Source organism: Podarcis vaucheri (genome assembly GCF_965113315.1).
Source record: "Podarcis vaucheri genome assembly, chromosome: 9".
NCBI lineage: Eukaryota > Metazoa > Chordata > Lepidosauria > Squamata > Lacertidae > Podarcis > Podarcis vaucheri.
The window spans coordinates 77,775,290-77,801,885 of NC_138767.1; the positions used below are offsets into that span (position 1 = coordinate 77,775,290).

Here is a 26,596-nt window from a genome sequence, read left to right on the forward strand (position 1 = left end):
AACTCCACCCATTATAGTTTTTTTGTCAGTCATGAAAACATTGCCCTATAGCTAGAAGGCTGCACGTAGTGATAAAATGTTTTAAATGAATTAACCTAAAAACTGTACCTATAGAAATTTTGCTGTTGAAGATCAGACAGGAAAAGACATCTGTGCTTCTGTGATGTGTGTGAATGTCCCTGTGGTCATAAGGCTATAGCCTTTTAGTTGGAAAAATCCATGAGTTCCAGAGAACAGTATTTTGTTTATGTTAATATCTTGGGTGATTTCTAGTATGATATTATGCGGAACAAAACAATTGTGAAATATGTCAGGATATTATATAAAGGCTGAAACCAAGCCACTACTCAGTGCTTAGATTGGGTGACCACCTGGAACCCACTAATATACTGACCTAGGTTCCATGACTAAAGAAAGGCAGGATATAAAAATTAGATAGGGATATATGCATATTAGCAAGCGACTGTTAAGACATTTAGCTTACTTATTTTATTTTGTAGGTGCTTTAGGTGTTCCTGGATCTTTATGGGTTTCTCTTACCTTTTTAATGGCTTCCTGGATCTTTGTGGGTTTCTCTTACCTTTTTTTTAGCTACTATGAAGAGTGACTTAACTAGTGAAGTAGCTGCTTCATCAGCTTTGTCGACAGCTGCGCCTGCAAGTTCAGGAGCTGATTCCTCAAGCTATGACATCATAACTGAGCAACCACGTTCTCAGCACACCCTGCAGACAGAGTCAGATCTGACAAGTTGTGATTTGACTTCAGCTAACAAAGGAGATGCTGATGAGGACGTTCTTAGCGGAAGCTCCAGCCAAATCAGTGCTGTCCAGTCAGACCTTCTGGTAGACTTGAATGATGGCACTCGGGCCTCCTCTCCCATTAGTGACAGCTCTCAGACAACTACAGAAGGCCCTGATTCAGCCATCACCCCCTCTGACAGTTCTGAAATGGTGAGTGCTCAGTGGGATTCCAAGTGGTTACTGGGAAATCTGATTCATTGCATCCCTTAGTTTTTTGGCAAAAAGTAAAGGTTTAGACATTCCTGCCTCTTATCCAGTAGCACTTTAAAGGTTGCTGTTTCTTTAAACATGAGGTGGTTTGATGTCATTTTAGCACTTCGGCTGCTGCTTTATTTTTACATTACATAACTACAGTGGTGCCCCGCAAGACGAATGCCTCGCAAGGCGGAAAACTCGCTAGATGAAAGAGTTTTCCGTTTTGGAGGTGCTTCGCAAAACGAATTTCCTATGGGCTTGCTTCGCAAGACGACAATGTCTTGTGAGTTCCTGCTGGTTTTTTTCCCCTCCCCCCTTTTCCTAAGCCGCTAAGCCGCTTATCAGCTGATCCGATCAGCAGATAAGCCACTAAAAGCCGCTAATAGTGCTAATCCGCTAATCCGTCAATGGGCTTGCTTCGCAAGACGAAAAAACCGCTAGACGAAGAGAATCACAGAATGGATTCTTTTCGTCTTGCGAGGCACCACTGTATAACCCTTCTAGACAACCAAATTGGACAGTGAGTCAGTCTAGTTCCAAACACTGAGCAGACTAACTATACATCTTATACCTTGCAGAACTAAGAATATTGTTGTTGTTGTTTAGTCGATGAGCGGGGTCACGGAGAGTCGAACATGACTAATTGACTAAACAACAACAATAACAGCAGCAACAGCAGCAGCAACAACCACAACAACAAAGAATATTATTGCCCTACAAGGTATTCTGGCAGTGATGGGGAGGGGAAAGGACAGGAGAAGCCCCTTCTTTCTGATTCTGCCACCCGTTTAAATTAAAGCAGACAGGGACAACCTTTTTCAGCCTGATTGCCTCAGTAGAAAGTATTTGTGACTGCTTTTCAGGACTGGGGATATATGTGTGCACTTAAAATCCCTTTGCACACAAACAGGGTTAAATGTGTGTCTTCTGTTACCATACCCAGGCATGTCCTAGATCTAGGATCCAAGTGCTGCTTTAATTTTTTGTTGTTATGGGAAAGAGGGCTAGTCTCAGAACATGGACCAATAGATATTGGGAATGGCAGTCCTTTAAGTACTTGGATCCTAAACTGTTCAGAGCTTTGTTTTGTCAGTACCTACATCTTGATTTGGGGCTTGTAGTTCACAAGCAATCAGTGCATAACTTTGAAGATCAGTGTCACATGATTCCACCTAGCTATCCCGCTTAACTGCCTGGTCATCACATTCTGGACCATCTTCAAGCTTCAAGGGGAACATTTCCAGGGCTATTGCTAGAAATGACAGCCTGAGGATTTTGTGAGATGATATGGAACTATAAAAGAATATGTGTGACAGACAGATTTCTAAGTTGGGATTAACTGCACTGTTAAACTGTTTTTACCCTTTTACATTTTAGATTCTTGAGGGAACTGAAAGCCAGTATTCTGGAATGCAGATTGGACAGCTGCAAGATGAGGAAGATGAAACTGCAAATGTCCTCCAGGATGACTCAGCTGAGGCTTTCAGAAATTCTTGTGTTGGTATGTTCATTATAAGGAGAAAGTCTGTGAGAAAATATTTACTGAACTGTCTCATTTAGAATGAAGCTGTCTTATGGCATTTTTTTTTTTACTTCTAATCATTGATCCTACATGTTCATATTTATTGTTTGAGGTGTAAGTCAACCATCACTTTCATTGCTTTCTTTTTTTAAGCCCTTCAGCAACCCCATTTATTAAAGACCATGGGTCATAGCAGACAGCCTTCCAACAGCAGTATGGACAAATTTACATCAAAAGAAGAACTGGACCCCAGTGATTATGAAAATAAGGTAAGACGGTTGTTCACATTCAAGGGTTAAGTGTATCTGAAAGCCGTTTATAATGGAATATGTCGGTGAATGGCAGGAGAATATGATCTTTCTTAGGGCCTGTCCATATAATACTTCTCAGAGCTAAGCCCTGGTTTGGTTTAGTGCTGCTTTTGAACCTGAGCTCATTGTTCATCTCCTCTGGGCAAGTGCACAAGCAGTAAGCCCCAGAGGACAGGATCACACTTCAAAACGACCTTGACAGATTAGAGAACTGGGCCAAAACAAACAAGATGAATTTTAACAGGGAGAAATGTAAAGTATTGCACTTGGGCAAAAAAAATGAGAGGCACAAATACAAGATGGGGGACACCTGGCTTGAGAGCAGTACATGTGAAAAGGATCTAGGAGTCTTGGTTGACCACAAACTTGACATGAGGCAACAGTGTGACACGGCAGCTAAAAAAGCCAATGCAATTCTGGGCTGCATCAACAGGAGTATAGCATCTAGATCAAGGGAAGTAATAGTGCCACTGTATTCTGCTCTGGTCAGACCTCACCTGGAGTACTGTGTCCAGTTCTGGGCACCACAGTTCAAGAAGGACACTGACAAACTGGAACGGGTCCAGAGGAGGGCAACCAAAATGGTCAAAGGCCTGGAGACGATGCCTTATGAGGAATGGCTAAGGGAGCTGGGCATGTTTATCCTGGAGAAGAGGAGGTTAAGGGGTGATATGATAGCCATGTTCAAATATATAAGGATGTCATATATAGGAGGGAGAAAGGTTGTTTTCTGCTGCTCCAGAGAAGCGGACACGGAGCAATGGATCCAAACTACAAGAAAGAAGATTCCACCTAAACATTAGGAAGAACTTCCTGACAGTAAGAGCTGTTCGACAGTGGAGTTTGCTGCCAAGGAGTGTGGTGGAGTCTCCTCCTTTGGAGGTCTTTAAGCAGAGGCTTGGCAACCATATGTCAGGAGTGCTCTGATGGTGTTTCCTGCTTGGCAGGGGGTTGGACTCGATGGCCCTTGTGGTCTCTTCCAACTCTATGATTCTATGATTCTATTCTATGATAAGCCAAGAAAAAACCTTGGCTACAGCTCATAGTTTGTCTGAAGCAAGACAAACAGCAAGCCCAGCTTTGGAAGTAATGCTAAGCCAAACCGTAGTTTAACTCCAGATAGTGTTGCAGTAACAGGATAGAGCAAAGAGCGAAGGGCCATTATATTTGTTACCTTTGTTACAAAGCACCTATATCTTTATTACCAATATATAATTTTGCTTGTTTTTAACAGCTCTCCAGAATTAAAGGAGATATTGGTTGTTATACGGATGGAGATGCTGCTCCGCTAGTTCACTGTGTCCGTCTCCTGGCTGCCTCTTTTCTTCTTACAGGGGAGAAAGGTGGTAAGTAGTATAAATACCACTAGAAACCACCTCTTCCTGCTTCTCTCACTTAATATGGTTAATACCTGATTGGCTAAAATTCTGATTAGCAAAGAGCTGAAATGAATGATTTGTTTGAAAACATAATTTAGGCTTCATAAAGCATGGTTTGTTGCTATGATTCCAACTCGCTGAAGCCATATGAAAGAAGGCAAAGTCAAGAACAGTTAAATCTGTGGCAGGTTCAATAGGCCATGCACCACTATACTGGCTTTCTGCTGATGTCTTAAAGCTATGCTATAATATAACAGGTGCGCTGTGGGTCCAACAGACTTTGCCAGAGGCTGTAGCTGGCACAGTGGGATTTAGTTCAACAAACAGGGAGACGTTCCACTGTGTATAAGCTGTATCCATTACTAAGGACCATAGAATGTGGCGTTTGCTGATGATGTGATGGGGTATATTCAGATACACCGAGGTTTTAGGAAAGATCTGGTGAGGGCTGCAGTTCACCAGGTGATCAAGAACTGGACAGATTCCTCCAGGATACAGGAAATAGCAGTAGAATGCCCTAAAAACCTTTCTCTTTTAAGACAACATTTTCTGGAGTGGAATTAGTGTTTTTTGTCCATTTTCAATTCCAACAGTCTACTTTTTTGTTACTTTTCCCTATTTAACTACATAGCTTGACTTCATAATATTTTAAATATTACTTCCTATACTTTGTATAATGGCTTCCCGTTACTGCAGTATCCAGGTGAAACTATTACAAACTGAAAGTGTGGGTGTTTTGTGTTATGCAATTAAATGAATTTTATTTCATTAAATGTATAGTCAGGTACAATTATCTTTTCTTTAGCACTGGTTCCTGATAAAGATGTAAGAGTCAGCGTAAAAGCCTTAGCAGTGAGTTGTGTAGGAGCAGCTGTCGCACTCCATCCTGAAGCTTTCTTCAGCAAACTCTATAAAATGCCTTTTGAAGCCACCAAAGAAGAGTGTGGTATGTTGAATTTCATATTGTCTTGTTTGTATTCTTGTGAAAAAATAAAACGTTTTTATTTCTGACTATTTTGAAATTTATCAGATATCTTGTCTGTAGTGAAACAGTCATCTGTCCATAGTTGGAGCTTTGCCATTATTACCGTACCTGCTGACAGGGAAGGAAGGAATAAAGAAACATGAAATCAAGAAATTAAAGAAGCCACTCTGCTTCAGCACCCAGAAATACATATTGAAAGAATTCCTTCCTCATGTGTAAACTAAGAACTATGTTATACTTTGAGGAATAACAGCAATTCCTGTTTGGCTATAAATCACAATGACTACCTTGATAGCCCCTTGGCACTTCCAGTAAAGGTTAGGAAACTGGGATATGCTTTTTGCGGTGGCAACATGGGAATTCTCTTCTTACTTTCACGTAACTTTGGCTGTTCCCAGATAATGTTGGAGAATTGTTGCTTCATGCTTAGTTCCAACTTTATAAATTGTTTGGAAGTACTGTACACATCCTAGGTGTTTGACGTTTTGCCAAAGTCAGTGGAATTTCAAAGCTGGAGATCTAAGTTTTGATTCTGTTAATTAAAAAATATAATCAACTACAGACATATTTACCTGTAACAAAAAAATGGAAGTCTAAGACTAAAGAGCATTTTCTCCTTTGTCTTTATTATCCATTCCTTTGATTTATTGTTTTCATGGATTTTATATCTGATATATAATTTGAGCCTGCCTTTAGAAAAGTCTAAAAGCTTATTTCAGCACTGTGGAAAATGGCAAGAAACAGAAAGCCTATAAACCAAGACAGAGTTCTTTATTATCTGTACCTAATTTATTTTTCTAGAAGAACAGTACATAAAGGATATTGTGAATTATATTGATCATGGCGATCCCCAGATTAGAGGAGCAACTGCCATTTTATGTGGAACAATTGTTTATTCCATTCTCAGTAAATCTCGCTTTGATGTGGAAAATTGGCTAGCAAACATAAGAGCTTCAACAGGTAATAACCAGGTTAATTTGTAGAATCAGAATTTATACCATAAAATGCTTTCAATAGTTTCATTCATTCATTGTCTTTGTTTTTTCTTATTCCCAGGAAACAGCTTTTCAATAGTAGACTGTATACCCTTATTGCAAAGGACTCTGAAAGATGAGTCCTCTGTCACATGCAAACTGGCTTGTACAGCTGTAAGGGTAAGCAGAAATCTCTCTAAAATATAAGATTTGAAAAGAAGAGCACATCTCTATGGTCTTGTTGCAGAGGTAGGGATTCACAAATAAAGTTACGAAGCAGCCAGCAGTAAACAAAGATGCTTTTTTCCACAACCACTTTCTGCAGCACAAATTGATAGACCTTTTGCACCTTGGACTGCTGATCAACTCATGGTTCTGTGGGGTGATGCAGGATTCCATTGTCAAATAGTCTCACATGGTATAAGGCTTCTATGGTGTGCTCCTGTGGTGTTGCAGAGCATATGAACTGCTAGAGCCAGGCAGTGCCCTTTCCCTGCTTTTCCTCCCCACTCCCCGTCCCCCAATCTTCCTCCAGTATAATATTCCAGGAGCTTGAGCTTTTCTTCTTTTCTCCACGCCTTCGGTTTGTGTACCTTTGCTTCCTTGTTGTGTGTCCCTGTGGGGTCAACGGGCCCCCTGCTGTCCTACTGCTCTTACTGTCAAGATGTTTCTTCTAATTGTCAGCAACATTTAACCTTCCTATAATTTAAGACATTCATAGGTAAACTCTGGCCCTCCAGATGTTTGGGACTACAATTTCCATCATCCCTGACCACTGGTCCTGTTAGCTAGGGATGATGGGAATTGTAGTCCCAAACATCTGGAGGGCCGGAGTTTGCCTAGGCCTGATTTAAGACCTTTAGATCTAATCCTGCCCTCTTGGTCAGCAGACAAGTCTTTGCTCTCTTCTGTGCAACAGTCCTTCAGATTCTGATGGCTCATCTGCTTGATTGCTTTAGTGCACTAGTGATTTTTATTATTTTTTTGCTGTGGGAGGCTTTCTTTGATTTCCTATTCAATGTAATAAATACTTAACTTTTATTTATTTAGATGTTGCTGTATTGATAGATTTATCATAATAGGCAGATTGTCCAGTTCAAAAATACTATGCAAATACTAAGATTGTAAGCTTTTATAAAGTTTAAAAGCTATGTACTACTATGTACTAATTATACTATTTAAAACAATTAATTTTTTGTTTTCCTCCTTAGCATTGCATCATGAGTTTGTGCAGTAGCAACTATAGTGCATTAGGTTTAAAATTAATGGTTGACCTCCTTACACTGAGGAATAGTTCCTATTGGTTGGTTAGGACTGAGCTATTGGAAACCCTTGCTGAGATAGATTTTCGGTAAGTTCTTATTTCAGAATTTTGTTCCCAGCTTTAATTACATTTTTTCTTTTAAAAATTAAGTTATAGTTGTTACTCCTTAAGGCTTTGCTTTGCTCAACTTTTAACAATCTCTTGTACTATATTTCCCTATCTTTCATTTAAGGCTAATCAGTTTTTTGGAAGGAGGGGCAAACCACCTGCACAGAGGTGCACATCATTATACCGGAGTGAGTAATTGCTCTATTAAACGCTTCACTTTTATGGTTGTCAGGTTTACTTAACAGAAAGTAGCTATTTAATTTCATGTTGAAGCAGATGGATTTTAATGCATACGAAAAAGAGACAGGGGCAGCCTGTCCTGTTTCACCACCTGAGGCGAAACAGAGATCTGCTGCTGACTCACCTTGTGCTTCCACTGCTATCAGAATGCCTCTTTTCTCACTGAACTCTGCCAGACATGGGGCATTGTGGAAGGCATTGCCACTCATCTTCTCGGCCCCAGGGCAAGGAAGACAAATGGCAGTGCCATGCACCAGAATGCCTCCATCTTGCTGGCCAGAGGGGGTCACTGCAGCAGTGGGGTGGGGTTCCACCACTTGCTCTTCCACTGCCTGAGGCAGGTGCTTCACCCCACCTCATTGGTGAGCCAGCACTAAAAAGAGGCTCTTACATTTTTGCATAGGATTTCCAATGTATCCTTCATGTAAAAGGTTATCTATGAATGAGATGCCTTTGAAGATGAAATTAGAACTTGTGTCTTCATTGTTTGACACATTGTGATCTCTAGTTATCATACCATCAATTTTCTTACCTTTTTCAATGTGGAAGTTGTAGTTAATAAACTGTTGCTAATAGTTGTAACGTACATGTATTTGTTGTCCAATTCCTATAGCTTTTAAAACTTCAGGAACGCATGCTCAATGATGTAGTCATTTCTCTGCTTGGAGATGAAGACCCTAGAGTGAGGCACGTTGCTGCTGCAGCTTTAATAAGGTATTGGTTAAATTAAATAATTACAGTAAATTTGCTTAATATGCCTTTTAAAAACATTCAGTTTGCAATTTTCTGATGCCGTCATTGGGGATTAATTTAGCATTCATGTTATGTGTGATACTTGCATGCAGTAAAGGAATTGCCAGAGTAGAGAGTATTGATACAGTGGTGCCCCGCAAGACGAATGCCTCGCAAGACATAACCCGCTAGACGAAAGGGTTTTCCGTTTTGGAGGTGCTTCGCAAAATGAATTTCCTATGGGCTTGCTTCGCAAGATGACAATGTCTTGCGAGTTCCTGCTGGTTCCCCCCCCCTTTTTCTAAGCCGCTTATCAGCTGATCCGATCAGCAGATAAGCCGCTAATAGCGCTAATCCACTAATCCGTCAATGGCCTTGCTTCGCAAGACGAAAAAACCGCTAAGCGAAGAGAATCACAGAACGGATTTTTTCCGTCTTGCGAGGCACCACTGTACATAGCACTATTCTGTTGGGTTTGGCAGACTGCAAGACTGTTTCCTGAATTTTGATGCTGCAGGACATAGTTTGGCAGTCCTTGTCTTGGAAAGAGAGACTGCAAGTCCTTTGTGAGGACTGAAACGTGGATTTCTTTGACTTGGGGTAGAACCATATTTGAACTCCATTAGCCCATGAAAACCACTCAGTTTATTTCATGGGATGCTGGGAACAGGGACTTGGGGGAGACAGGGACTTCCTCCTCAGTTTTTTCTCCTGCCTGACTCAGCAAGTTGTTTCTCCTGGCTCTCCTGCTTCTTCAGATAAATGTTCAGTTTTTGATCTCATTTTATCGTTGCTTTATTTCCCCTAGGTTTCCTTAGTTTTAGCAACTTATCCCATGTCTCTGAGTTTTACAAATGTGTGTGTGTGTGTGTGTGTGTGTGTGTGTGTATATATATGTGTGTGTGTGTGTGTATGTGTGTGTGTGTATATATATATATATATATATATGCAGGTTTTGGTGTCTTCGGGTGTCTTCCCGTGTAAGAGTCGGGGTGTCTGTGCGACGTTTCGACGAGGTCTCACTCGTCATCTTCAGGCTGGTGCTTTCGGCTGGTGCTTTCGGCTTCTTGTTACTCTGTTCCAGTAACAAGAAGCCGAAAGCACCAGCCTGAAGATGACGAGTGAGACCTCGTCGAAACGTCGCACAGACACCCCGACTCTTACACGGGAAGACACCCGAAGACACCAAAACCTGCATTCCTGTACCCGTGAAAATCTACGAAAGCAAATATATATATATATATATATATATATATATATATATATATATATATATGCATATATTCCTAAAAAATATTTTGTCCCTCCCCACCCATTTGTTTGCCTTAGCAACCTTAGTTCTTCTTCTTTTTAGTTTATTTAGTTTACTTTCTTGCAGAGCGTCCCTGTATACTGCTCTCCTACAGGGTCGCTAAACATGCTCATTTTTTTGCACGCTGCAGCTCATTTTGCCACTCGCCAGTATATTGATCAGGTTTAAAGATAAATGGAGGAAGATCTTACCTGAGGCTTCACAATTGTGGCTCAATTTCAGTGGCCTCTGACTCCATATCACCACCTCATTTCTTTGGTGATTTCACATTCTAGGAAATGATAGTTCCATGGCTATTAGGAAGAGCCTCTGTGCTAGAGAGATTGTGTTGGAGCTCAGATGTGGAAGTTTACTAATAGATCTACTAATCTAAGCAGCTTTTTCTTTAAAATATATTGTATGTTCCGTCAGTGCATTTATTAGTAGATGTTTGAATATGATTTGTCCATATAACCCAAATACCTTAATGAATTAAAAATGTTGGCCATAATAAGTTTTGTAATGTCGAGTAATATCTGAAGCGTTTAAGATTCTTCATGTTAGTCAGCCTATTAAGGCTTACAGGTAGTGTTTGCCTGTTGCTTTAAATGAATATCACACTTCAATCTTGAAGTCGAGGAAGCTTGCATATAATCTAAATTTCACTATTTTTCCATAGTTGACCCTCATTGAGGCCTTCTGTTCTCTTTGTTTCAGGCTGGTTCCAAAGCTGTTCTATAACTGTGACCAAGGGCAAGCTGATCCAGTAGTAGCTGTGGCAAGGGACCAGAGTAGCGTCTATCTAAAGCTGCTAATGCATGAAACTCAGCCTGCTTCTCATTTTGCAGTAAGCACTATCACCAGGTAGAGTTACGCTTTATCATCTCATTGCTTGGCAAGAAAACTATGTTGAGTCAAACTAGCATAACCAGCTGGACCCCATTTCTTTACAGCATTCAAAACAGTTTTCACTTCTCCCTCAATAGCATCTTCTCCTGCTTTTGATCGAGGATATTTGTGCAATAGTGTCTCATTGATGCAAGCAGGTTGTTCATGGTAAATTTGCAGGAATAAGGACTTGTTTTACACTGCATCTAAAGGCTTGAAGGTGTTGTTGTTGTTTTTGTGTGTGTGTGCGTTTTTTTGTGTGTGTGTTGTTTTTAAACTTTTAATTTCCAAAATAAAATTACAGAAACAAATTACATTCCGATACCATGATGTTACTGGGACGTGGGTGGCGCTGTGGGTTAAACCACAGAGCCCAGGACTTGCCAATCAGAAGGTCGCGGTTTGAATCCCCGCAACGGGGTGAGCTCCTGTTGCTCGGTCCCTGCTCCTGCCAACCTAGCAGTTGGAAAGCATGTCAAAGTGCAAGTAGATAAATAGGTACCGCTCTGGCGGGAAGGTAAATGGCGTTTCTGTGCACTGCTCTGGTTCGCCAGAAGCGGCTTAGTCACGCTGGCTACATGACCCAGAAGCTGTACGCCGGCTCCCTCGGCCAGTAAAGCGAGATGAGCACTGCAACCCCAGAGTCGGTCACAACTGGACCTAATGGTCAGGGGTCCCTTTACCTTTACCTTTACCATGATGTTACACTGTTTATCTCAATAATAAATAAAAGATGCATGTTTAGCTGTTAACAAAACTGAAACAGTTAATCCATTTCTCCTACATGCAATATCCATTAATATATCAATTTCTGCAATTTCCAAGACTTGGGTTAACCATTCTCTCATTGAGCAAGCTTCCTAGCTGGTATTAATTTTTGGTTTGTATTTTTACCCTTTGAGTATATTTGAGAAAGGGATTGCCAACCTGGTGCCCGTGGTTTGAAAAATATTATAAAAATATTTTTGGGATATTTTGGCAGCAAGGGGAATGCTAGGACTCTCTGTGTGTGTCTGTTTGAGAGAGATGCACTTGAACAGAGAAATAGGGAGGTGTGGGGGGTATATAGGTTTGTGTGTGTGATCTGTGAGAGAGCAGGATGTTATTTATTTATGCCCCACCTTTTTCCCTAACGGGATTCGTGGCAGCTTGCAGATAAAAACAAGAACTGCTAAAAATACTGTATAGAAAAATCAGTCATTAAAATCCAACAACCCTGGGAATATACTTCAGGTCAGGCAGATCTCACATGGGATGGTGAAGATCACAAATTATATTCGATTCCTCCCTCATTCAACAAGGTACTATTCAACTTTTAAAGGAAAAAGTAACGCCTATTTATTTATTGCTTTTGTTTTAGAACATACAGAGGATATAATATACTACCAAGTCCAACAGATGTCACAATGGAAAATAACCTTTCTAGAGTTATTTCTGCAGTTTCCCATGCCTTGACAACATCATCAACAAGATCTCTAACTGTGAGTTTGTCTGGAAGTTTACCAGCTGGGTTTCTAAATATATTCAGATGATTTTTACATCTTCTGTGTATAAAGCATTGATATCTCAAGCATCCATAATGGAGGCTAAGGGTGGGAATGCTGCGTCATGCTTCATATTTCCCCATGTTATTGATAGAAATGTATTTTCTGTTTTGGTATTTTAGTTTGGTTGTTGTGAAGCTTTGTGTCTTCTGTCCACATCATTTCCAGTCTGCACCTGGAGCGGAGGATGGCACTGCAGGTATGTTTCTTCCTCCTCTACACAAGCCTCTAGAGTTCATGTTTACAAAAACAGAGGACCGTCATACGGTCTTATTAGCTTATTTGCCATTGAACCCTAATGAAAATGAAATTTCAAAATTAGCATGATAGGCTGTCATATCGAGGTCTAGAAAGTCAGATAATTTTAAAAGATGGTTTAACTTAATAAGTATAAAGGTGTGAGAAACAAGAACTTTTTCCAGTGAAGAGGAATATGTGGTATTCGAGTATAAGGTGGAATAATTTTCTTTTCAGAAGTTAACTTTTTATACAGCTTACTTTTTGTGTGATACTTAGTTCCTTACTGCTCTCATCAAAGGCATGAAAACCTGCTAGAGAGAGCGGATCAGAAATGTTGATTTTAATATTTTGTTGGGATCTTTTAAAAATTCTTAGTAAATAACTGATGTCTGTGCAAAGAATGGGGAGCCTGTGTCCCTCCCTCCAGATGTTGGTCTCAAACTCATGTCTGCCCCAGTCACTATGGGAGTTGTAGTCCAACAATACCCAGAGGGGAACAAGTTCCCTATCCCTAGTCTATATCTTTCTCTGTGCCTGTTTCCTTATGGAGATTATACTTGCTGGTGGTGGATCCTTTCTCTGCCATGAATACTTCACCAATAGAAGTTTGCATCATCTTAAATTTCTGTGCCATGTTTTAAAGTGTCAAAGTCAAAATTTAGATATCCAAGAGTGAAGATTGCTTTTAAGCTACCAATATTTGATAGTAAATACTTTTGTTTTTCTTTGTTGTCAACAACAAAACTTCAGTGATAAGCTTTACTACTGGTTTCTAGGCTAATTAATAACAGTGTTATAAAGAATTATCCAACAGTTTAAGAGATATTGCTTGTTTTTTGCCCCAAAACTCAGTACCCTTTTGTAAAAGGACTGGCAGAGGCCAGAGTGTACGAGGGTCCTTAAAAAATACCAGAGTAGGACTGCATCCTTACTTTTCATTAACTCCTTTTTTTATTTCCTTTCCCCTTGTGACCTTGGGCAAGGGGGGGCCTCTTCCTTCACCGTTGCTATGAGGATAAAGGCATGTATTGCTCTCACCTATATGAGGCTCAGCATCTATCCACCCTGTTACAGATTCCTGCACACTTAAGAGGACAACTTCAGTTGTCCTGTTCACAAATTTTAGTCAGATGACCTTCACACTTCGAACATTTTCCTTGGTTTTATAGAATTTGCTCACATCAGTTTAAGACAGATGCTTTCTATTTTTCACATCTTCCCAAAGATCACCTTAGCTTCAGCACCTCACATCGTGAGGATGTATCCTGTGCCAATCAGAGACAAGAATGTTGATAATTTACCATGAATGGGCCTTCTAGATTGGCGTACAGATATATCGACAGCCACAGGAACTACACAGAGATAGGAGCATAACCTGGTTGGAACTTCATGCTATCTACCAAGGCCCCATTGGACTTCTTGGACTTAGTTGCACATGTGTATTTCCAACTTTAGCCTTTGTTCAGTTCCCCAAATGCTAAAGAATAAGGTTGCTAGAAGGTTCACTTCATAATTTTACACGAGCTAACTTGTGTTGCACCCGTAGTTGCATTGCTTCAGGCCAGGGAACACTACAGACCACTATGGAAACTTTTGCTAAAATTCCAGGGTGTGAGTCAGGGACATATTATTTGCATTTTTGTGCTAACTTTTGTATATTGTATTTTATTATGCATTATAGTGTATATTGCCTTTTGTGGAAACTGACTGTTCATAATTCAACTTCCAGTTTTACTCTGCTGGGTTCTACTACCGAAGACTCTCAAAAGAGTAGCACTATTGGAATGGCTGGTTTGGTTCTGTCCCTGCTTTCATCCGCTTGGTTCCCACTAGATCTTTCTGCACACCAAGATGCTTTAATACTGGCTGGAAATCTGCTTGCAGGTAGGAAGCAAGTTCAGCAATGATGATTTAATCTTAATCAACAGCTTACTGCTGTCACTCAGGTTCTCTCTTCTCATTCTTTCCTTTTCCATGCACTGGTAGCATCTTCTTTGGGCTGTTGCAATGTTTCGTGTATGAAACTGCCTTGAAGACTGTTCAGAAACTAATGTTTGGCAGAATACAGTAGTATGATTATAACCTGAGACCAGATATAGAAAACATTCAATTTTTGCAGTGAATATACCAGTTACACAGGTGGCACTGTGGTCTAAACCACTGAGCCTAGGGCTTGCCAATCAGAAGATTGGCGGTTTGAATCCCCGCAATGGGGTGAAGAACAGCGAGAACAGTGAGCTCCCGCTACCCGGTCCTTGTTCCTGCCAACCCAGCAGTTCGAAAGCATGTCAAAGCACAAGTAGATAAATAGGTACCACTCCGGCATGAAGGTAAACGGTGTTTCCGTGCGCTGCTCTGGTTTCACCAGAAGCGTCTTAGTCATTCTGGCCACATGACCTGGAAAAACTGTCTGCGGGCAACCATCAGCTCCCTCAGCCAGTAAAGCGAGATGAGCGCCGCAACCCCAGAGTCGTTCGCAACTGGACTTAACTGTCAGGGGTCCTTTTTATACTAGTTACAGGTCCATTTCCAAGCACAATTAAAAGTTTTTTTTAACACATATATTTTAATTTTATTTATTCAATAAATAAAGCATTCAGATAACATCCTGTGTTTTACAACATATGCTTCAGTGGAGGTCGTTGGGGAGTAAGGTGCCCTGGGTGACACTGCCCTAATTTCATTGATCGTTGGTAGGGACAAATAGTTATATTAAAATGTGAAGATGACACTATCTATACCTTGTTCCTAGCTCCCATCCCACCTCTTGTGCCCACCGGCCTGTGTGTGCTGTTGCTTAAAACTCCAAGTGGGGTACATAATAGGATCTAACTCATCTGTGATTTGAAGCTGCCTTATACTGAGTCAGACAATTGGTCCATTTTACTCAGTATTGTCTACACTGACTGGCAGCAGCTCTCCAGGTACCCTGCTGTACCTGGAGATATGGTGACTGAACGTAGAACTTTCTGCATGCAAGGCACGTGTTCTACCATTGAGCTACAGTCCTTCCCCTAAAAAGAGGAAGGCTTACTCATTTATCAACCATGTGTTTTTTTCTCTCTCTCTCTCTCTCTCTCTCTCTCTCTCTCTCTCACACACACACACACACAGCCCATGTGTGATGATAGGTAATAGATACAGTCATACCTCTTGTTACGTTTGCTTCAGGTTGAGTGTTTTCAGGTTGCTTCCTGTGGCGACCCGCAAGTACTGGAAAGGGTTGCTTCCGGGTTTCGCCACTCGCGCATGTGCAAAAGTGGCAAATCGCGACCTGCAGACATGGGTTGCGTTCTGCTCATGTTGCGAACAGACCTCCGGAACGGATCCCGTTCGCAACCAGAGGTGCCACTATAGATACGTAGAGTGAACTCTGGTAAGGAACATTTACCTAATACATATTCAAGACTTCTCTAATACATAATTAACTTAAGGAATTTGCTGCTTGTTACGATTTCAGCTAGTGCTTCAAAATCTTTGAAAACCCCCTGGACTACTGAAGAGGACGCTAACTCTGGTGGTGCTAAACAGGAGGAGCCTTGGCCAGCTCTAGCAGACAGAACTCTTGTCGTTTTGGTAGAGCAGATTTTTTCCCATTTACTGAAGGTCGTTAATATTTGTGCTCATGTAATGGATGATGTTGTTCCTGGTTCAACAGTAAAGGTATGGCTTTTTTTTAGTGCTATTGCTAAATACTTAAGCAGCAATAGTAGTATATGCTTTCCCCATTTCATTAGGAATAACTGAAATGTCACAAAGTATTGCAATTAAATAAATTCCAGTGTTGTCACTCGGCCATCCAGAGCCAAATTTGGAGGGCTGGGAGTGGGGAGAGAATAAGGAAAAGTCCCATCAGAGAAGCAGATGTCGCTGTTTATGGCATTGTAGTTGCTCTCAGTTAAAGGTATTACACTACTATTGTCTCAGTTAAACACTATTATTTATGGTTTTTTCATAATTAAAATAAATAGTTCAGTTAGATGCAGAAAGAGTTTCATCTGTTCTTTATAAAAGAATGTGATAGAATTAGGCTCTAAAGTTTTTTAAACACTTATCTGAAATGTAATGATTTGCAGTTTATGCCATTTATATGCTGAAATGGTTAATGCTAAGAAGATTACAGATTGGCATTTTGTTAATGTACATGGCGCTCTTTGGGAACATAGTTGATTTTTTTCCTACTTTTTTAAAGGCAACTTTACCATCTCTAACAAATCCTCCTTCTCTGAGTCCAATTCGGCGCAAGGGAAAAGAGAAAGATGTTGTTGAACAGACATCTGTACCAATGAGCCCTAAAAAGAGTAGTGAAAACAGCCCAGGTAGGTAGAATGAGTCTGTCAAGCTACACATAGAATAGCCAATTAAAATTTTTGTATTTTCCAATTCAGTCCCCCCCCCCCCCGCACTGTCCTATTTCTGCTTATATAGTACAATATTTGGAAGCTGTGTACTGTATCTTTTTGTTGAGTTTTCTGGCAAAGCTGTTTCTTTCTAATCTTGTAATTGTTTTATAGTCAGAATAATGGGTACACATGAGGCTGGCTCGTTTATTAGGTTTCTCATAGCAGCTCTAAGATGGTTAAATATAAAGGCCAGGTTTGCAAGTCACATTAAACCATCGCTTCTTTTTTTAAAAAAACCTGTAATGATGTAAGTGATCAGCCTTGTGGAGTCCCCACCCCCTGTGGAAATTTGGTGAGTGTAGAAGGGTCTGCAGAGTGCAAAAGAGAGGAAGGAAAAGCCCCTTACACAAACAGACCCCTGCTCACACCATGTTGGACCTCTCCCTGCTTGATGTCTGCATTTGCACAGAATATGCTTACTGTGAGAGGGGAGTTATTTTTTTGTTTTTATTTTATTACGTGTTTTGTTTTCTCATTTTTATTTTTCTGTTGTGAACTGCCTCGCAAGACGGAAAACCCGCTAGACGAAAGGGTTTTCCGTTTTTGAGCTGCTTCGCAAGACGAATTTCCCTATGAGAAAACGTCTTGCAAGTGTTCCGATTTTTTTTCACTCCCCCCCTTTTTCTAAGCCGCTAATAGCCTTTTAGCCGCTAAGCCGCTAATACCGCTAATCCGCTAAACCGCTAATAGCGCTAAGCCGCTAATAGGGTTGCTTCGCGAGACGAAAAAACCGCTAGACGAAGAGACTCGCGGAACGGATTATTTTCGTCTTGCGAGGCACCACTGTACTTTAAAAACAGGAGCATAGGGAAAAGGCAAAATAAAATTGATCACAGATTCATAATAATACTACATGCCCATAGCAGTTTCAGATTTCGGTGGGATAAGGAAGGGTTAACTGGGTTGGGTAATGACCATTTCAGTTCTCCAACTGCTGGGCCAAATACAGCCAAAATACCCCCATCTGTACTTGAAAGAACCCTGTGGTTTGCAGAAGTGCAACTAAGGGGGGAACTAAAGAACAGAATCCCCCCCAAAAAAACAGTCCTGTGAAGAGCATGCAAGTCCCACTTAGAATCATAGAATTGTAAAGTTGGAAGGGACCCCAAATGTCATCTAGTCCAACCTACAATGCCGGAATCTCCACTAAGGCATCCATGGCTGATGGCCATCCAACCTCTGCTTAGAAGCCTCCAGAGTCCACCAGCTTCTGAGGGAGTCTGTTCCACAAACAGCTCTTACTGTCAGAAGGTTCAGTCAGAATCTCCTTTATTGTAAATTGAAGTCATTTGTTGCAGTCCTGCTCTCCAGATCAGGAGGAAATCAGCTTGCTCCATCTTCCATGGGACAGCCCTTTAGATATATGAAGTGCATATATATTTAATCCACAAAGTGATTACACAGAGAATCGCTGTCATCTCTGGAGGTCAGTTCTAAGAGTTTGTCACTAATAGAAATATATATATTTTTCATTAACAAGCTCCCAGGCAAACTGATGCTTCGGGTCCTGTTCCAACAAGCAAATCGTCCACACTGGGTAACTTCTATCACCTCCCTTCATATCTCAAGCTGTATGATGTTTTGAAAGCTACCCATGCTAACTATAAGGTACTATCTCCTCCTGCACTTAAATCTATCTTCCAAACATAGTGTGTCTGCATGCTCTGATGTTACTGAGTTAATTCATATTGTAAATTATATTTTCTTAGGGTTCCAAGTCATAGCTTAGCAGCAAGCATTAGAGAAGCATTTTTGGTTTCATTTCTTAAGCCCACTTGCTGCATAAAAACAACATACAGAATACCTAAATGAAGCATATTAAATTTAATCCACAAAATTAAATGAAGCACAGCCTTATTTCCAAACCTTTTCCTGCTTAGCTTTCAGGACCATGGTTTTCCAGATTCTGAAGCTCCTCCATCCGTGTGGATGTCACCTTCCTTACTTTTCTAGCTTTGTTTCTATTTCTTTAAAATAGACAAATACAACAAAATTAAGCAGATAAAGTTTTCCCACTCCTCCTTCTTTCTGCTTGGAAATGCTTCAGTTCCTTAATTTTTTTGTAGTAGGTTCTGTTTTTGATAGCAATCCTTTGCCTGCCTATTAGTAGTCTGTTGATAAGTAGTTTGATGGGGTGTATTATCAGATAACTGGTTGCAGAGTTTTACAAGCTCGCTAAATTGTTATTATGGTCTTAATTTATTTTTATTATTATTTTGTATCGGTGGATAAGGTTACACTGGATCTCCAGAACAGCAACGAAAAGTTTGGTGGATTTCTGCGGTCTGCTTTGGATGTCCTCTCTCAGATTTTAGAGCTTGCCACTCTTCAAGATGTTGGAAAAGTGGGTTAATAATTACTTGTAATGCTTTTTAATGACTGTGTCACTACATCAACTAGAGAAACAAGTCTTAATCATTTTACAAGTTATCCTCAGACTGGATGTGATGGTGTATTTTGTTAAATAATTCCTGCCTCTATTGGGTGGTACCAGAAGTTGGCTTTAAAGATTTGGACTCCTATCTTGAGAACCCCTTCAACCCCTTCCGTCCATGCCAAGATTTTTTTACATTTCTTTCTACTTTCAAATCCCCAAAAGTGGCTTAACAAGCAGCCTATCAGACTCTTATAAGAATGAAATGAGTCAGAAGTCTCAGTGTCAGCTTGTCAGGTAGTTCAATGGGCCATTATTTTTGACAGAATCCAGGTGTGTGTTTGTGTGCACACATACACCACAATGATGTCAGTTGAACTTAAGTATATGTAAACAAAGCTACGATTTGCTCGTTGTTGGATCTGCCTATTCTATTTGGGGATCAATGTGTCCCCTGTTTCCAGGCACAGCCCTTGTGTGTTGCATGATAAGCCATCCTTGAAACTCTGGAGAGGTTCCTTAGCATTCTCCAGAGCAGTTGGAGGAGGTGCTATTAGAGCAGCGGTGCAAATGAAAAATAGCACTGCTTTCCATTTCTGAATCATAGAAACAAAGGAAGCTGCTTTTATACCAGGAGTAGAGAATCTCTGGCCTGGGGCCCAAATTTAAGTAGCCATGACTCACAATTTGGCCCGTGTGTGGTATCTGTTGTGGGGCAAGTAGAGACACAGATGGGGAACTCGATTGCACAGCCAGTCCCCGCAGAAAGCAGAGTTGAAGTCAATGCTCATCATCTGATGGATGTTGCATTTAACCGTCCTGAATGGGCTGTGAGACTGGAATTTCCCCATTGGGAACCTGATGATGCTGTCAGTCCCTGCAGAAAGCACCTTTGCCAGCCCTACACTCAGTGCTTTGTGCTTTGTGCAAGGGATTTTGACAGCTGAGTGAGATAGCTGGGTGGCTAATGGACAAGTAAGCTGGCCTGCAGGGGTGGGGACAGATGACAATCCGGCCTGTTGGCCCAAAAGGTTCCTTGCTTTATATCGAGTCACACCATTGATCCATCTCTTCTTTGGCGATCACTCGTAGCCGAGTAAGATTGTCTTCTATAAACACGGTTTTAACAGTGAGTCCGTAAGTGACTGTGGAGGCCAAGTCTGGATCCACACGTCCTTCTACAGTGGGGACATTGGTTTCCGGGCGGGAGTTGATCACGGTGTGGATTTGCCAAGCGTGCCTTCCTCTTAGCACGTTTCTCCCTTGCGTCCTGAGTTTGAGTGTCTTCCTACAGTGACTAGTAGCTCTCCAGGATTTCAGACAGGGGTTTCTCCTATCCCCTGCCAGGGGATGGACTAGGCCCCCTTCTATATGCAAAGCAGATATTCTACCACTGTCCTTACAGATATCCTTAGATTTTAGGTATGCTTCACTCAGTATATGCCATCACAGTGAAATGTTTAAAATACAGTGGTGCCCCGCAAGACGAATGCCTCGCAAGACGGAAAACTCGCTAGATGAAAGAGTTTTCCGTTTTGGAGGTGCTTCGCAAAACGAATTTCCTGTGGGCTTGCTTCGCAAGACGACAATGTCTTGCGAGTTCCTGCTGGTTCCCCCCTTTTTTTCTAAGCCGCTAAACCGCTTATCAGCTGATCTGATCAGCAGATAAGCCGCTAAAAGCGCTAATCTGCTAATCCTTCAATGGGCTTGCTTCGCAAGACGAAAAAACCGCTAGACGAAGAGAATCACAGAACGGATTCTTTTCGTCTTGCGAGGCACCACTGTACACAATTTTGAAGGACTATTTACAAGTGTTTTCACTGATCTACTTGCTGAGGTAACATTACAGAATTACAATTACTTTATAAAAGCCCATGTAAAGAAATGCTCCGGGAGCTATGTCAGTATTATCATTGATAACAATCTTTCTTCTTTGTTTTCTGTTCCCCTTCTGTTCCTTAATTTAATAGTTCAATATAATAAAATTGATGTGACAATAACAAGCTCCTCAAATCTTGTGATATGTGTGTGTGTGTGTGTGTGTGTGTGTGTGTGTGTAGCAGTATCTTTATAAATAAAGTCTGGCTAAACTGCAACTGTTTGAAATTTCTCTGTTTATAGTATGTTGAAGAAATTTTGGGTTATCTGAAATCCTGTTTCAACAGAGAACCAATGATGGCAACTGTATGTGTGCAACAGGTAAAAAGAAAAAAAAATTGTTTTCTTTCAACATTCTTAACCTTGTCTGAATTTGCCTAATTTCAGACTTCTTTTCCCATTTCCCCCTAGTTGCTAAAGACATTGTTTGGCACCAACTTGGCATCACAATACGATTGCTTGTCTTCAAATCCTAGCAGATCCCAAGGCAAAGCCCAGCGCCTAGGCTCTTCAAACTTGAGGCCCGGTCTTTATCATTATTGCTTCATGGCTCCTTACACACATTTTACACAGGCACTTGCTGACGCAAGCTTAAGGAATATGATGCAGGCTGAACAAGAACATGATACTTCTGGGTACGAGTAACTTTTATCCTTTTATTTCAATAGTATTCCTTTATTTACATCACAATGGTACCTCTGGATACGAATGGGATCCGTTCCGGAGCCCCGTTCACATCCTGAAGTAAACGTAATACGCGACTGTGCGGGTCACGTTTCGCTACTTCCGCGCATGCGTGTGATGTCATTTTGAGCGTCTGTGCATGCGCAAGTGGTGAAACCCAGAAGTAATGTACTCCGTTACTTCCGGGTCACAGCGGAGCGCAACCCAAAAATATTCATCCCGAAGCTACTTCAACCCGAGGTATGACTGTATATCTATCTACACACACACACACACACACACACACACACACACACACACACCTTGTAATGCATAGACGAAGAAAAGCAGGATATAATACACATTTTACTGCAGTCCTATGCATGTGTACTAAAAAATAAGTGCCACTGTGTTCAGTGGAGCTCACTCCCAGATAATTGTGAATAGGATGACTGTTACAGTACAAACTTGTAGTTATCTACTCAGAAGTAAGGCTTACTGCCATGTAAGGGACGTCAGTGGCACTGTGGCCTAAACCACCAGGCCTCTTGGGCTTGCCTATCTTAAGTTCAGAAGTCTTGCAGCCCAGGAAGTTAAAGCCATTCACATTAGCCAGCATGTGGGCATGCAAGGAAGCTCACACATGCGCTGCGCTGCCAAGTTTCTGAGGACGCAGTCTCTACTCTTCTTTCCATGGGTTCATAAAGTTCTAATTAGACCACATCAGCTGGAGCCCTCTGAAAACAGAAATTCATTTTTTTATGATACCCATAAATAAAGCTGATATTTTAAGGCCAGGAGCAGGAGGAAGGATTCAGAAGCTGATCCCAAGCAGGTCACCTGTTAAATTATTTGTGTATTTACTGCACTTGTGGTGCTCCTCTTGTGTTGCAGTATAAACCACTCCAGCCTAACCACAGGCCTTCTTGAAATTAGATCAGTTTATTATTATTATTATTAATAATAATAATAATAATAATATACTGACCTTCCTCCAAAGAGCACAGGGTGGCTTCCACTACTCTCTGCAACAATATAGATATTCCAAAATAAATGTGCACTAATAATAAGTATTAATATTTGTTTTCTATAGGTGGTTTGATATATTGCAAAAAGTTTCTACCCAACTAAAAGCTGGCATGTCAAGTGCAGTGAAGAATCGTGCTGACAAGGTACGAGCAGAAATACATTTCTAAAACTGTTGCTTATTGCATTTTAATTCATTATGGTATTGATTTTTGTTGTTGTCACTGTTACATGGATTTTTATCATGTTTTCACTGAAAGGAACAGAATTAGGTCTGCCCCATTCACTGATACAGAGGCATGTAGATCAGAGGAGATAAACCTTCCCCCCCCGCTGTGGTTTCCTTTGCCACAGACACAGAATACTTTACCTCCCTACTCCCAGCCCAAACAGGGCTCACTTTCATTATTAGAGCTCAATTGAGGGGGGAATATTTTGCATTGCAAACCTGTGAACCACAGCAGTCCCTGCTTTATTCAAAAATCATGGAAGACTTGCCTATAAAGAAATGAGGTTGACATTTTCCATTCTAGTTTGACCTAAGTGTTTCTAAAACGTTTCAATCCCAAACCCTGTGCCAGCTTTTCACAAAATAGATTTATTGGAATTATTGGAACTGGGCCCGTGATCATGACAGGAAACCTTTTGTCACTTTAGGTTGACAATTAAATGCAATATTTTCACACTGGAATCCAATTTAATTCCTGCATTTCCCCTTTTTCGTAGAATATTATTCATAATCACATTCGTTTGTTTGAGCCCCTTGTCATCAAAGCATTAAAACAGTATACCACAACAACATCTGTACAGCTGCAGAGGCAAGTTTTGGATCTTCTTGCACAACTGGTTCAGCTACGGGTTAACTATTGTCTTCTAGACTCCGATCAGGTAAGTCCTTCAGTTTCACTTACGTGGAACTGATTAAAGAGGAGTGGCCATTTGTGTTCCTACTCAAATTGACATAATGTATGATTATAGACTAATAAGCTTGACTTATGACTTCAGTGGAGAAGATGTGATTTGTGTTAAAGAAAAAAATCATGTCCTTATTTCTGAAACCTAATAATTTACTCTCGTTCTTGGTTTGGCTGACTGCCACTTCACCTTCTTTGAAATAAAGCACTGCTGCGGATTGTGCTATTGGATATACTGTATATATTAAATATGGTAGAAGCTTTTACTCAATATTCATTGAATTCAGGATCCTGCAGGATGTAGAAAATGTCCTGTGTACTCCTGGAATAGTGAGGGAAATATTTGCCTTCCTACTTACTCCAGAGGGCCGCCTCCTTCCCCGAAAAGTGTTTTGGCTGCTCTGTTATCATAGACACATGTGTGGAAGGAGTAAAAGGTAAAGGTAAAGGTACCCCTGCCCGTACGGGCCAGTCTTGCCAGACTCTAGGGTTGTGCGCTCATCTCACTCTATAGGCCTGGAGCCAGCGCTGTCCGCAGACACTTCCGGGTCACGTGGCCAGCGTGACAAGCTGCATCTGGCGAGCCAGCGCAGCACACGGAACGCCGTTTACCTTCCCGCTAGTAAGCGGTCCCTATTTATCTACTTGCACCCGGGGGTGCTTTCGAACTGCTAGGTTGGCAGGCGCTGGGACCGAGCGACGGGAGTGCACCCCGCCGCAGGGATTCGAACCACCGACCTTTCGATCAGCAAGTCCTAGGTGCTGAGGCTTTTACTCACAGCGCCACCCGCGTCCCTGTGTGGAAGGAGTAGGCAGGGTCAAATAGGGGTGCCGTGCTCCTACCACTTCAATTGCTCGTTCTTAGTTTTCTCAGGTTTTCATTGGTTGTGGTTACATTCTCCCTTCCCACCCCCACTCCTGGCCATGTATACTTCTAATGGAGGAAACTGTTTCATTTCCAATTCTGGACTAGGAAACCAGGAAGCTTCTTCCCCTAAGTGGTGTCAGAAGTGACCCTGTCTTCATACCATGATGATGTTCAGAGAAACTGACCACGGCATTGGCAGGAAAAGGGAACTTTATAGTAAATTTAGAAACACATTTGGCAACTGGAATATTGGTCGCTACAAGAATTGTTCATTTTCTTTCTAACATACAGGCGGTGACCATTTTGCACTCATCCAAAAAATGTGCAACCACTGCCACACGTGCTAGGAACGAGCCCCATGTAAATTGTATTTGTGCAATAATATGTACATTATGTGGAGTAATATGAACAGCAAGTGGTTGTTTTAAGAAGCCTGATCAGGTGTTTAATCCCAATGCACATTAAGTGTTTTGACTTGTTAAACTTTTGGTGGGGCATAGATTATTGCAGATTTTTTTGTTTGTTTGCAGGTTTTCATTGGATTTGTGCTAAAGCAGTTTGAATACATTGAAGTGGGACAGTTCAGGTATAAATCAATCTCATACAGGCCTGTGGAATTATATGTATAAAAATTTGAATGCAGGTCCAATTTTTAAATGATTTTCATTTTTCCAAAAATTGCTTGCTCGTGGCAATTGAGGGTAGATGGGGAATTACATCCCTGTTAGAAGACACCTGAAGGCAGCCCTGTTTAGGGAAGCTTTTAATGTTTAATAGGTTATTGTATTTTAATGTTCTGTTGGAAGCCGCCCAGAGTGGCTGGGGAAACCTAGCCAGATGGGCGGAGTATAAATAATAAATTATTATTATTATTACTATTGCCCAGACCTCCCCCCCTTTCTGCACCATAGCAGTTGTGTCACTAAATGGGGAGCATTGGCACAGATCCCCTCCCCATCCAAGTAAGGGTAATACCACTTAATTTGCTTTCAGTGGTGCTGACATGTCATCAGATCTGGTTATGTTGCATCATTATGTCATCGCAATGTATGATCCATAATTGGCTGAGATCATGCAATGGGAGAGGGAAATGGCATCAAAAGGACACAAAAACAGTGGTTGTCTTTTTCATTTTTTTAAATGGGATGTCATCCTCCCACAACCAAGAAAGAAATTAGATCACGGGGATGATCTTCTCTCACTGCTCTGCATTTAGGAATATTTAAATTATAGAGTTATTAGGCTTAAGATTCTTTTGTCATTAGCTGAATCTAGTTCTCAGCTGTTTGAGCCCTCAAAACGGAGTGGTCCTCCTTCTGGAAGTTTCAGAAGTCTCTTAAAATATTTCTCTTCCTTTTTCTCTCTCTAGGGAATCAGAAGCTATTATTCCTAGTATCTTTTTCTTCCTGGTATTGTTGTCTTATGAGCGCTACCACTCCAAGCAGATAATTGGAATTCCTAAAATTATTCAGCTGTGTGATGGGATAATGGCCAGTGGAAGGAAAGCTGTTACACATGGTAATAAAAAGAGTAAAGTTGCAAAACTAATGTTCTGTATATCAAGTGCTAAAAAGTTGTAAGGGTTTTGTGGCACTGGATTTGAGAATTATTCCAATCATTATAAAAATTTGCAGGAGAGTTTATGTGCTTTCTTTACATCCTGCCTCTTCCTCCTTTTAATAAGGGGCCTTATGCAAGAAACTTTTCACTAGCAGTTGTTGACCTGTTAAAGAAATACTCTTCTGTTGGGAGGAATATGTTTGTCACTGTAACTGTGTTAGCTAGGTTCTTTGCCATCTGCATGTGTGGTTATTCTTTATTTACAAGAGCTAGATTTTCTTAACCGTAAACGTTTGTTTCTTGCACTAAGCAGAGATAAAAGGCCTGGCTTCTGAATCCTTCCCCTTACTCCTGCCTTAAAATACAAGTGTCATAAAAAACACACATTAAAGATACATTAGTCCTAAGGTTTGACAGCAGAACGTCTATAGTTAAGA

At 41.0% G+C, this 26,596-nt stretch overlaps 1 protein-coding gene across 2 annotated transcripts in view; it reads left to right on the forward strand.

Moving 5' to 3' along the window:
* The window catches only part of HTT (huntingtin), a 121,260-nt gene that overhangs the window by 35,260 nt on the left and 59,404 nt on the right, over positions 1-26,596 (forward strand). For both annotated transcript variants that reach the window (XM_082238496.1, XM_082238497.1), the window contains 24 exons: positions 592-950; positions 2,373-2,496; positions 2,671-2,786; positions 4,063-4,174; positions 5,013-5,153; positions 5,994-6,152; positions 6,249-6,346; positions 7,378-7,517; positions 7,663-7,726; positions 8,392-8,492; positions 10,519-10,665; positions 12,050-12,170; positions 12,356-12,432; positions 14,203-14,357; positions 15,934-16,136; positions 16,666-16,792; positions 18,357-18,484; positions 19,110-19,220; positions 21,372-21,449; positions 21,540-21,763; positions 22,885-22,963; positions 23,544-23,705; positions 25,130-25,185; positions 25,969-26,117. In XM_082238496.1, coding sequence (XP_082094622.1) covers positions 592-950; positions 2,373-2,496; positions 2,671-2,786; positions 4,063-4,174; positions 5,013-5,153; positions 5,994-6,152; positions 6,249-6,346; positions 7,378-7,517; positions 7,663-7,726; positions 8,392-8,492; positions 10,519-10,665; positions 12,050-12,170; positions 12,356-12,432; positions 14,203-14,357; positions 15,934-16,136; positions 16,666-16,792; positions 18,357-18,484; positions 19,110-19,220; positions 21,372-21,449; positions 21,540-21,763; positions 22,885-22,963; positions 23,544-23,705; positions 25,130-25,185; positions 25,969-26,117 — 3,231 coding nt within the window. The remainder of the gene's footprint in view (positions 1-591; positions 951-2,372; positions 2,497-2,670; positions 2,787-4,062; positions 4,175-5,012; positions 5,154-5,993; positions 6,153-6,248; positions 6,347-7,377; positions 7,518-7,662; positions 7,727-8,391; positions 8,493-10,518; positions 10,666-12,049; positions 12,171-12,355; positions 12,433-14,202; positions 14,358-15,933; positions 16,137-16,665; positions 16,793-18,356; positions 18,485-19,109; positions 19,221-21,371; positions 21,450-21,539; positions 21,764-22,884; positions 22,964-23,543; positions 23,706-25,129; positions 25,186-25,968; positions 26,118-26,596) is intronic.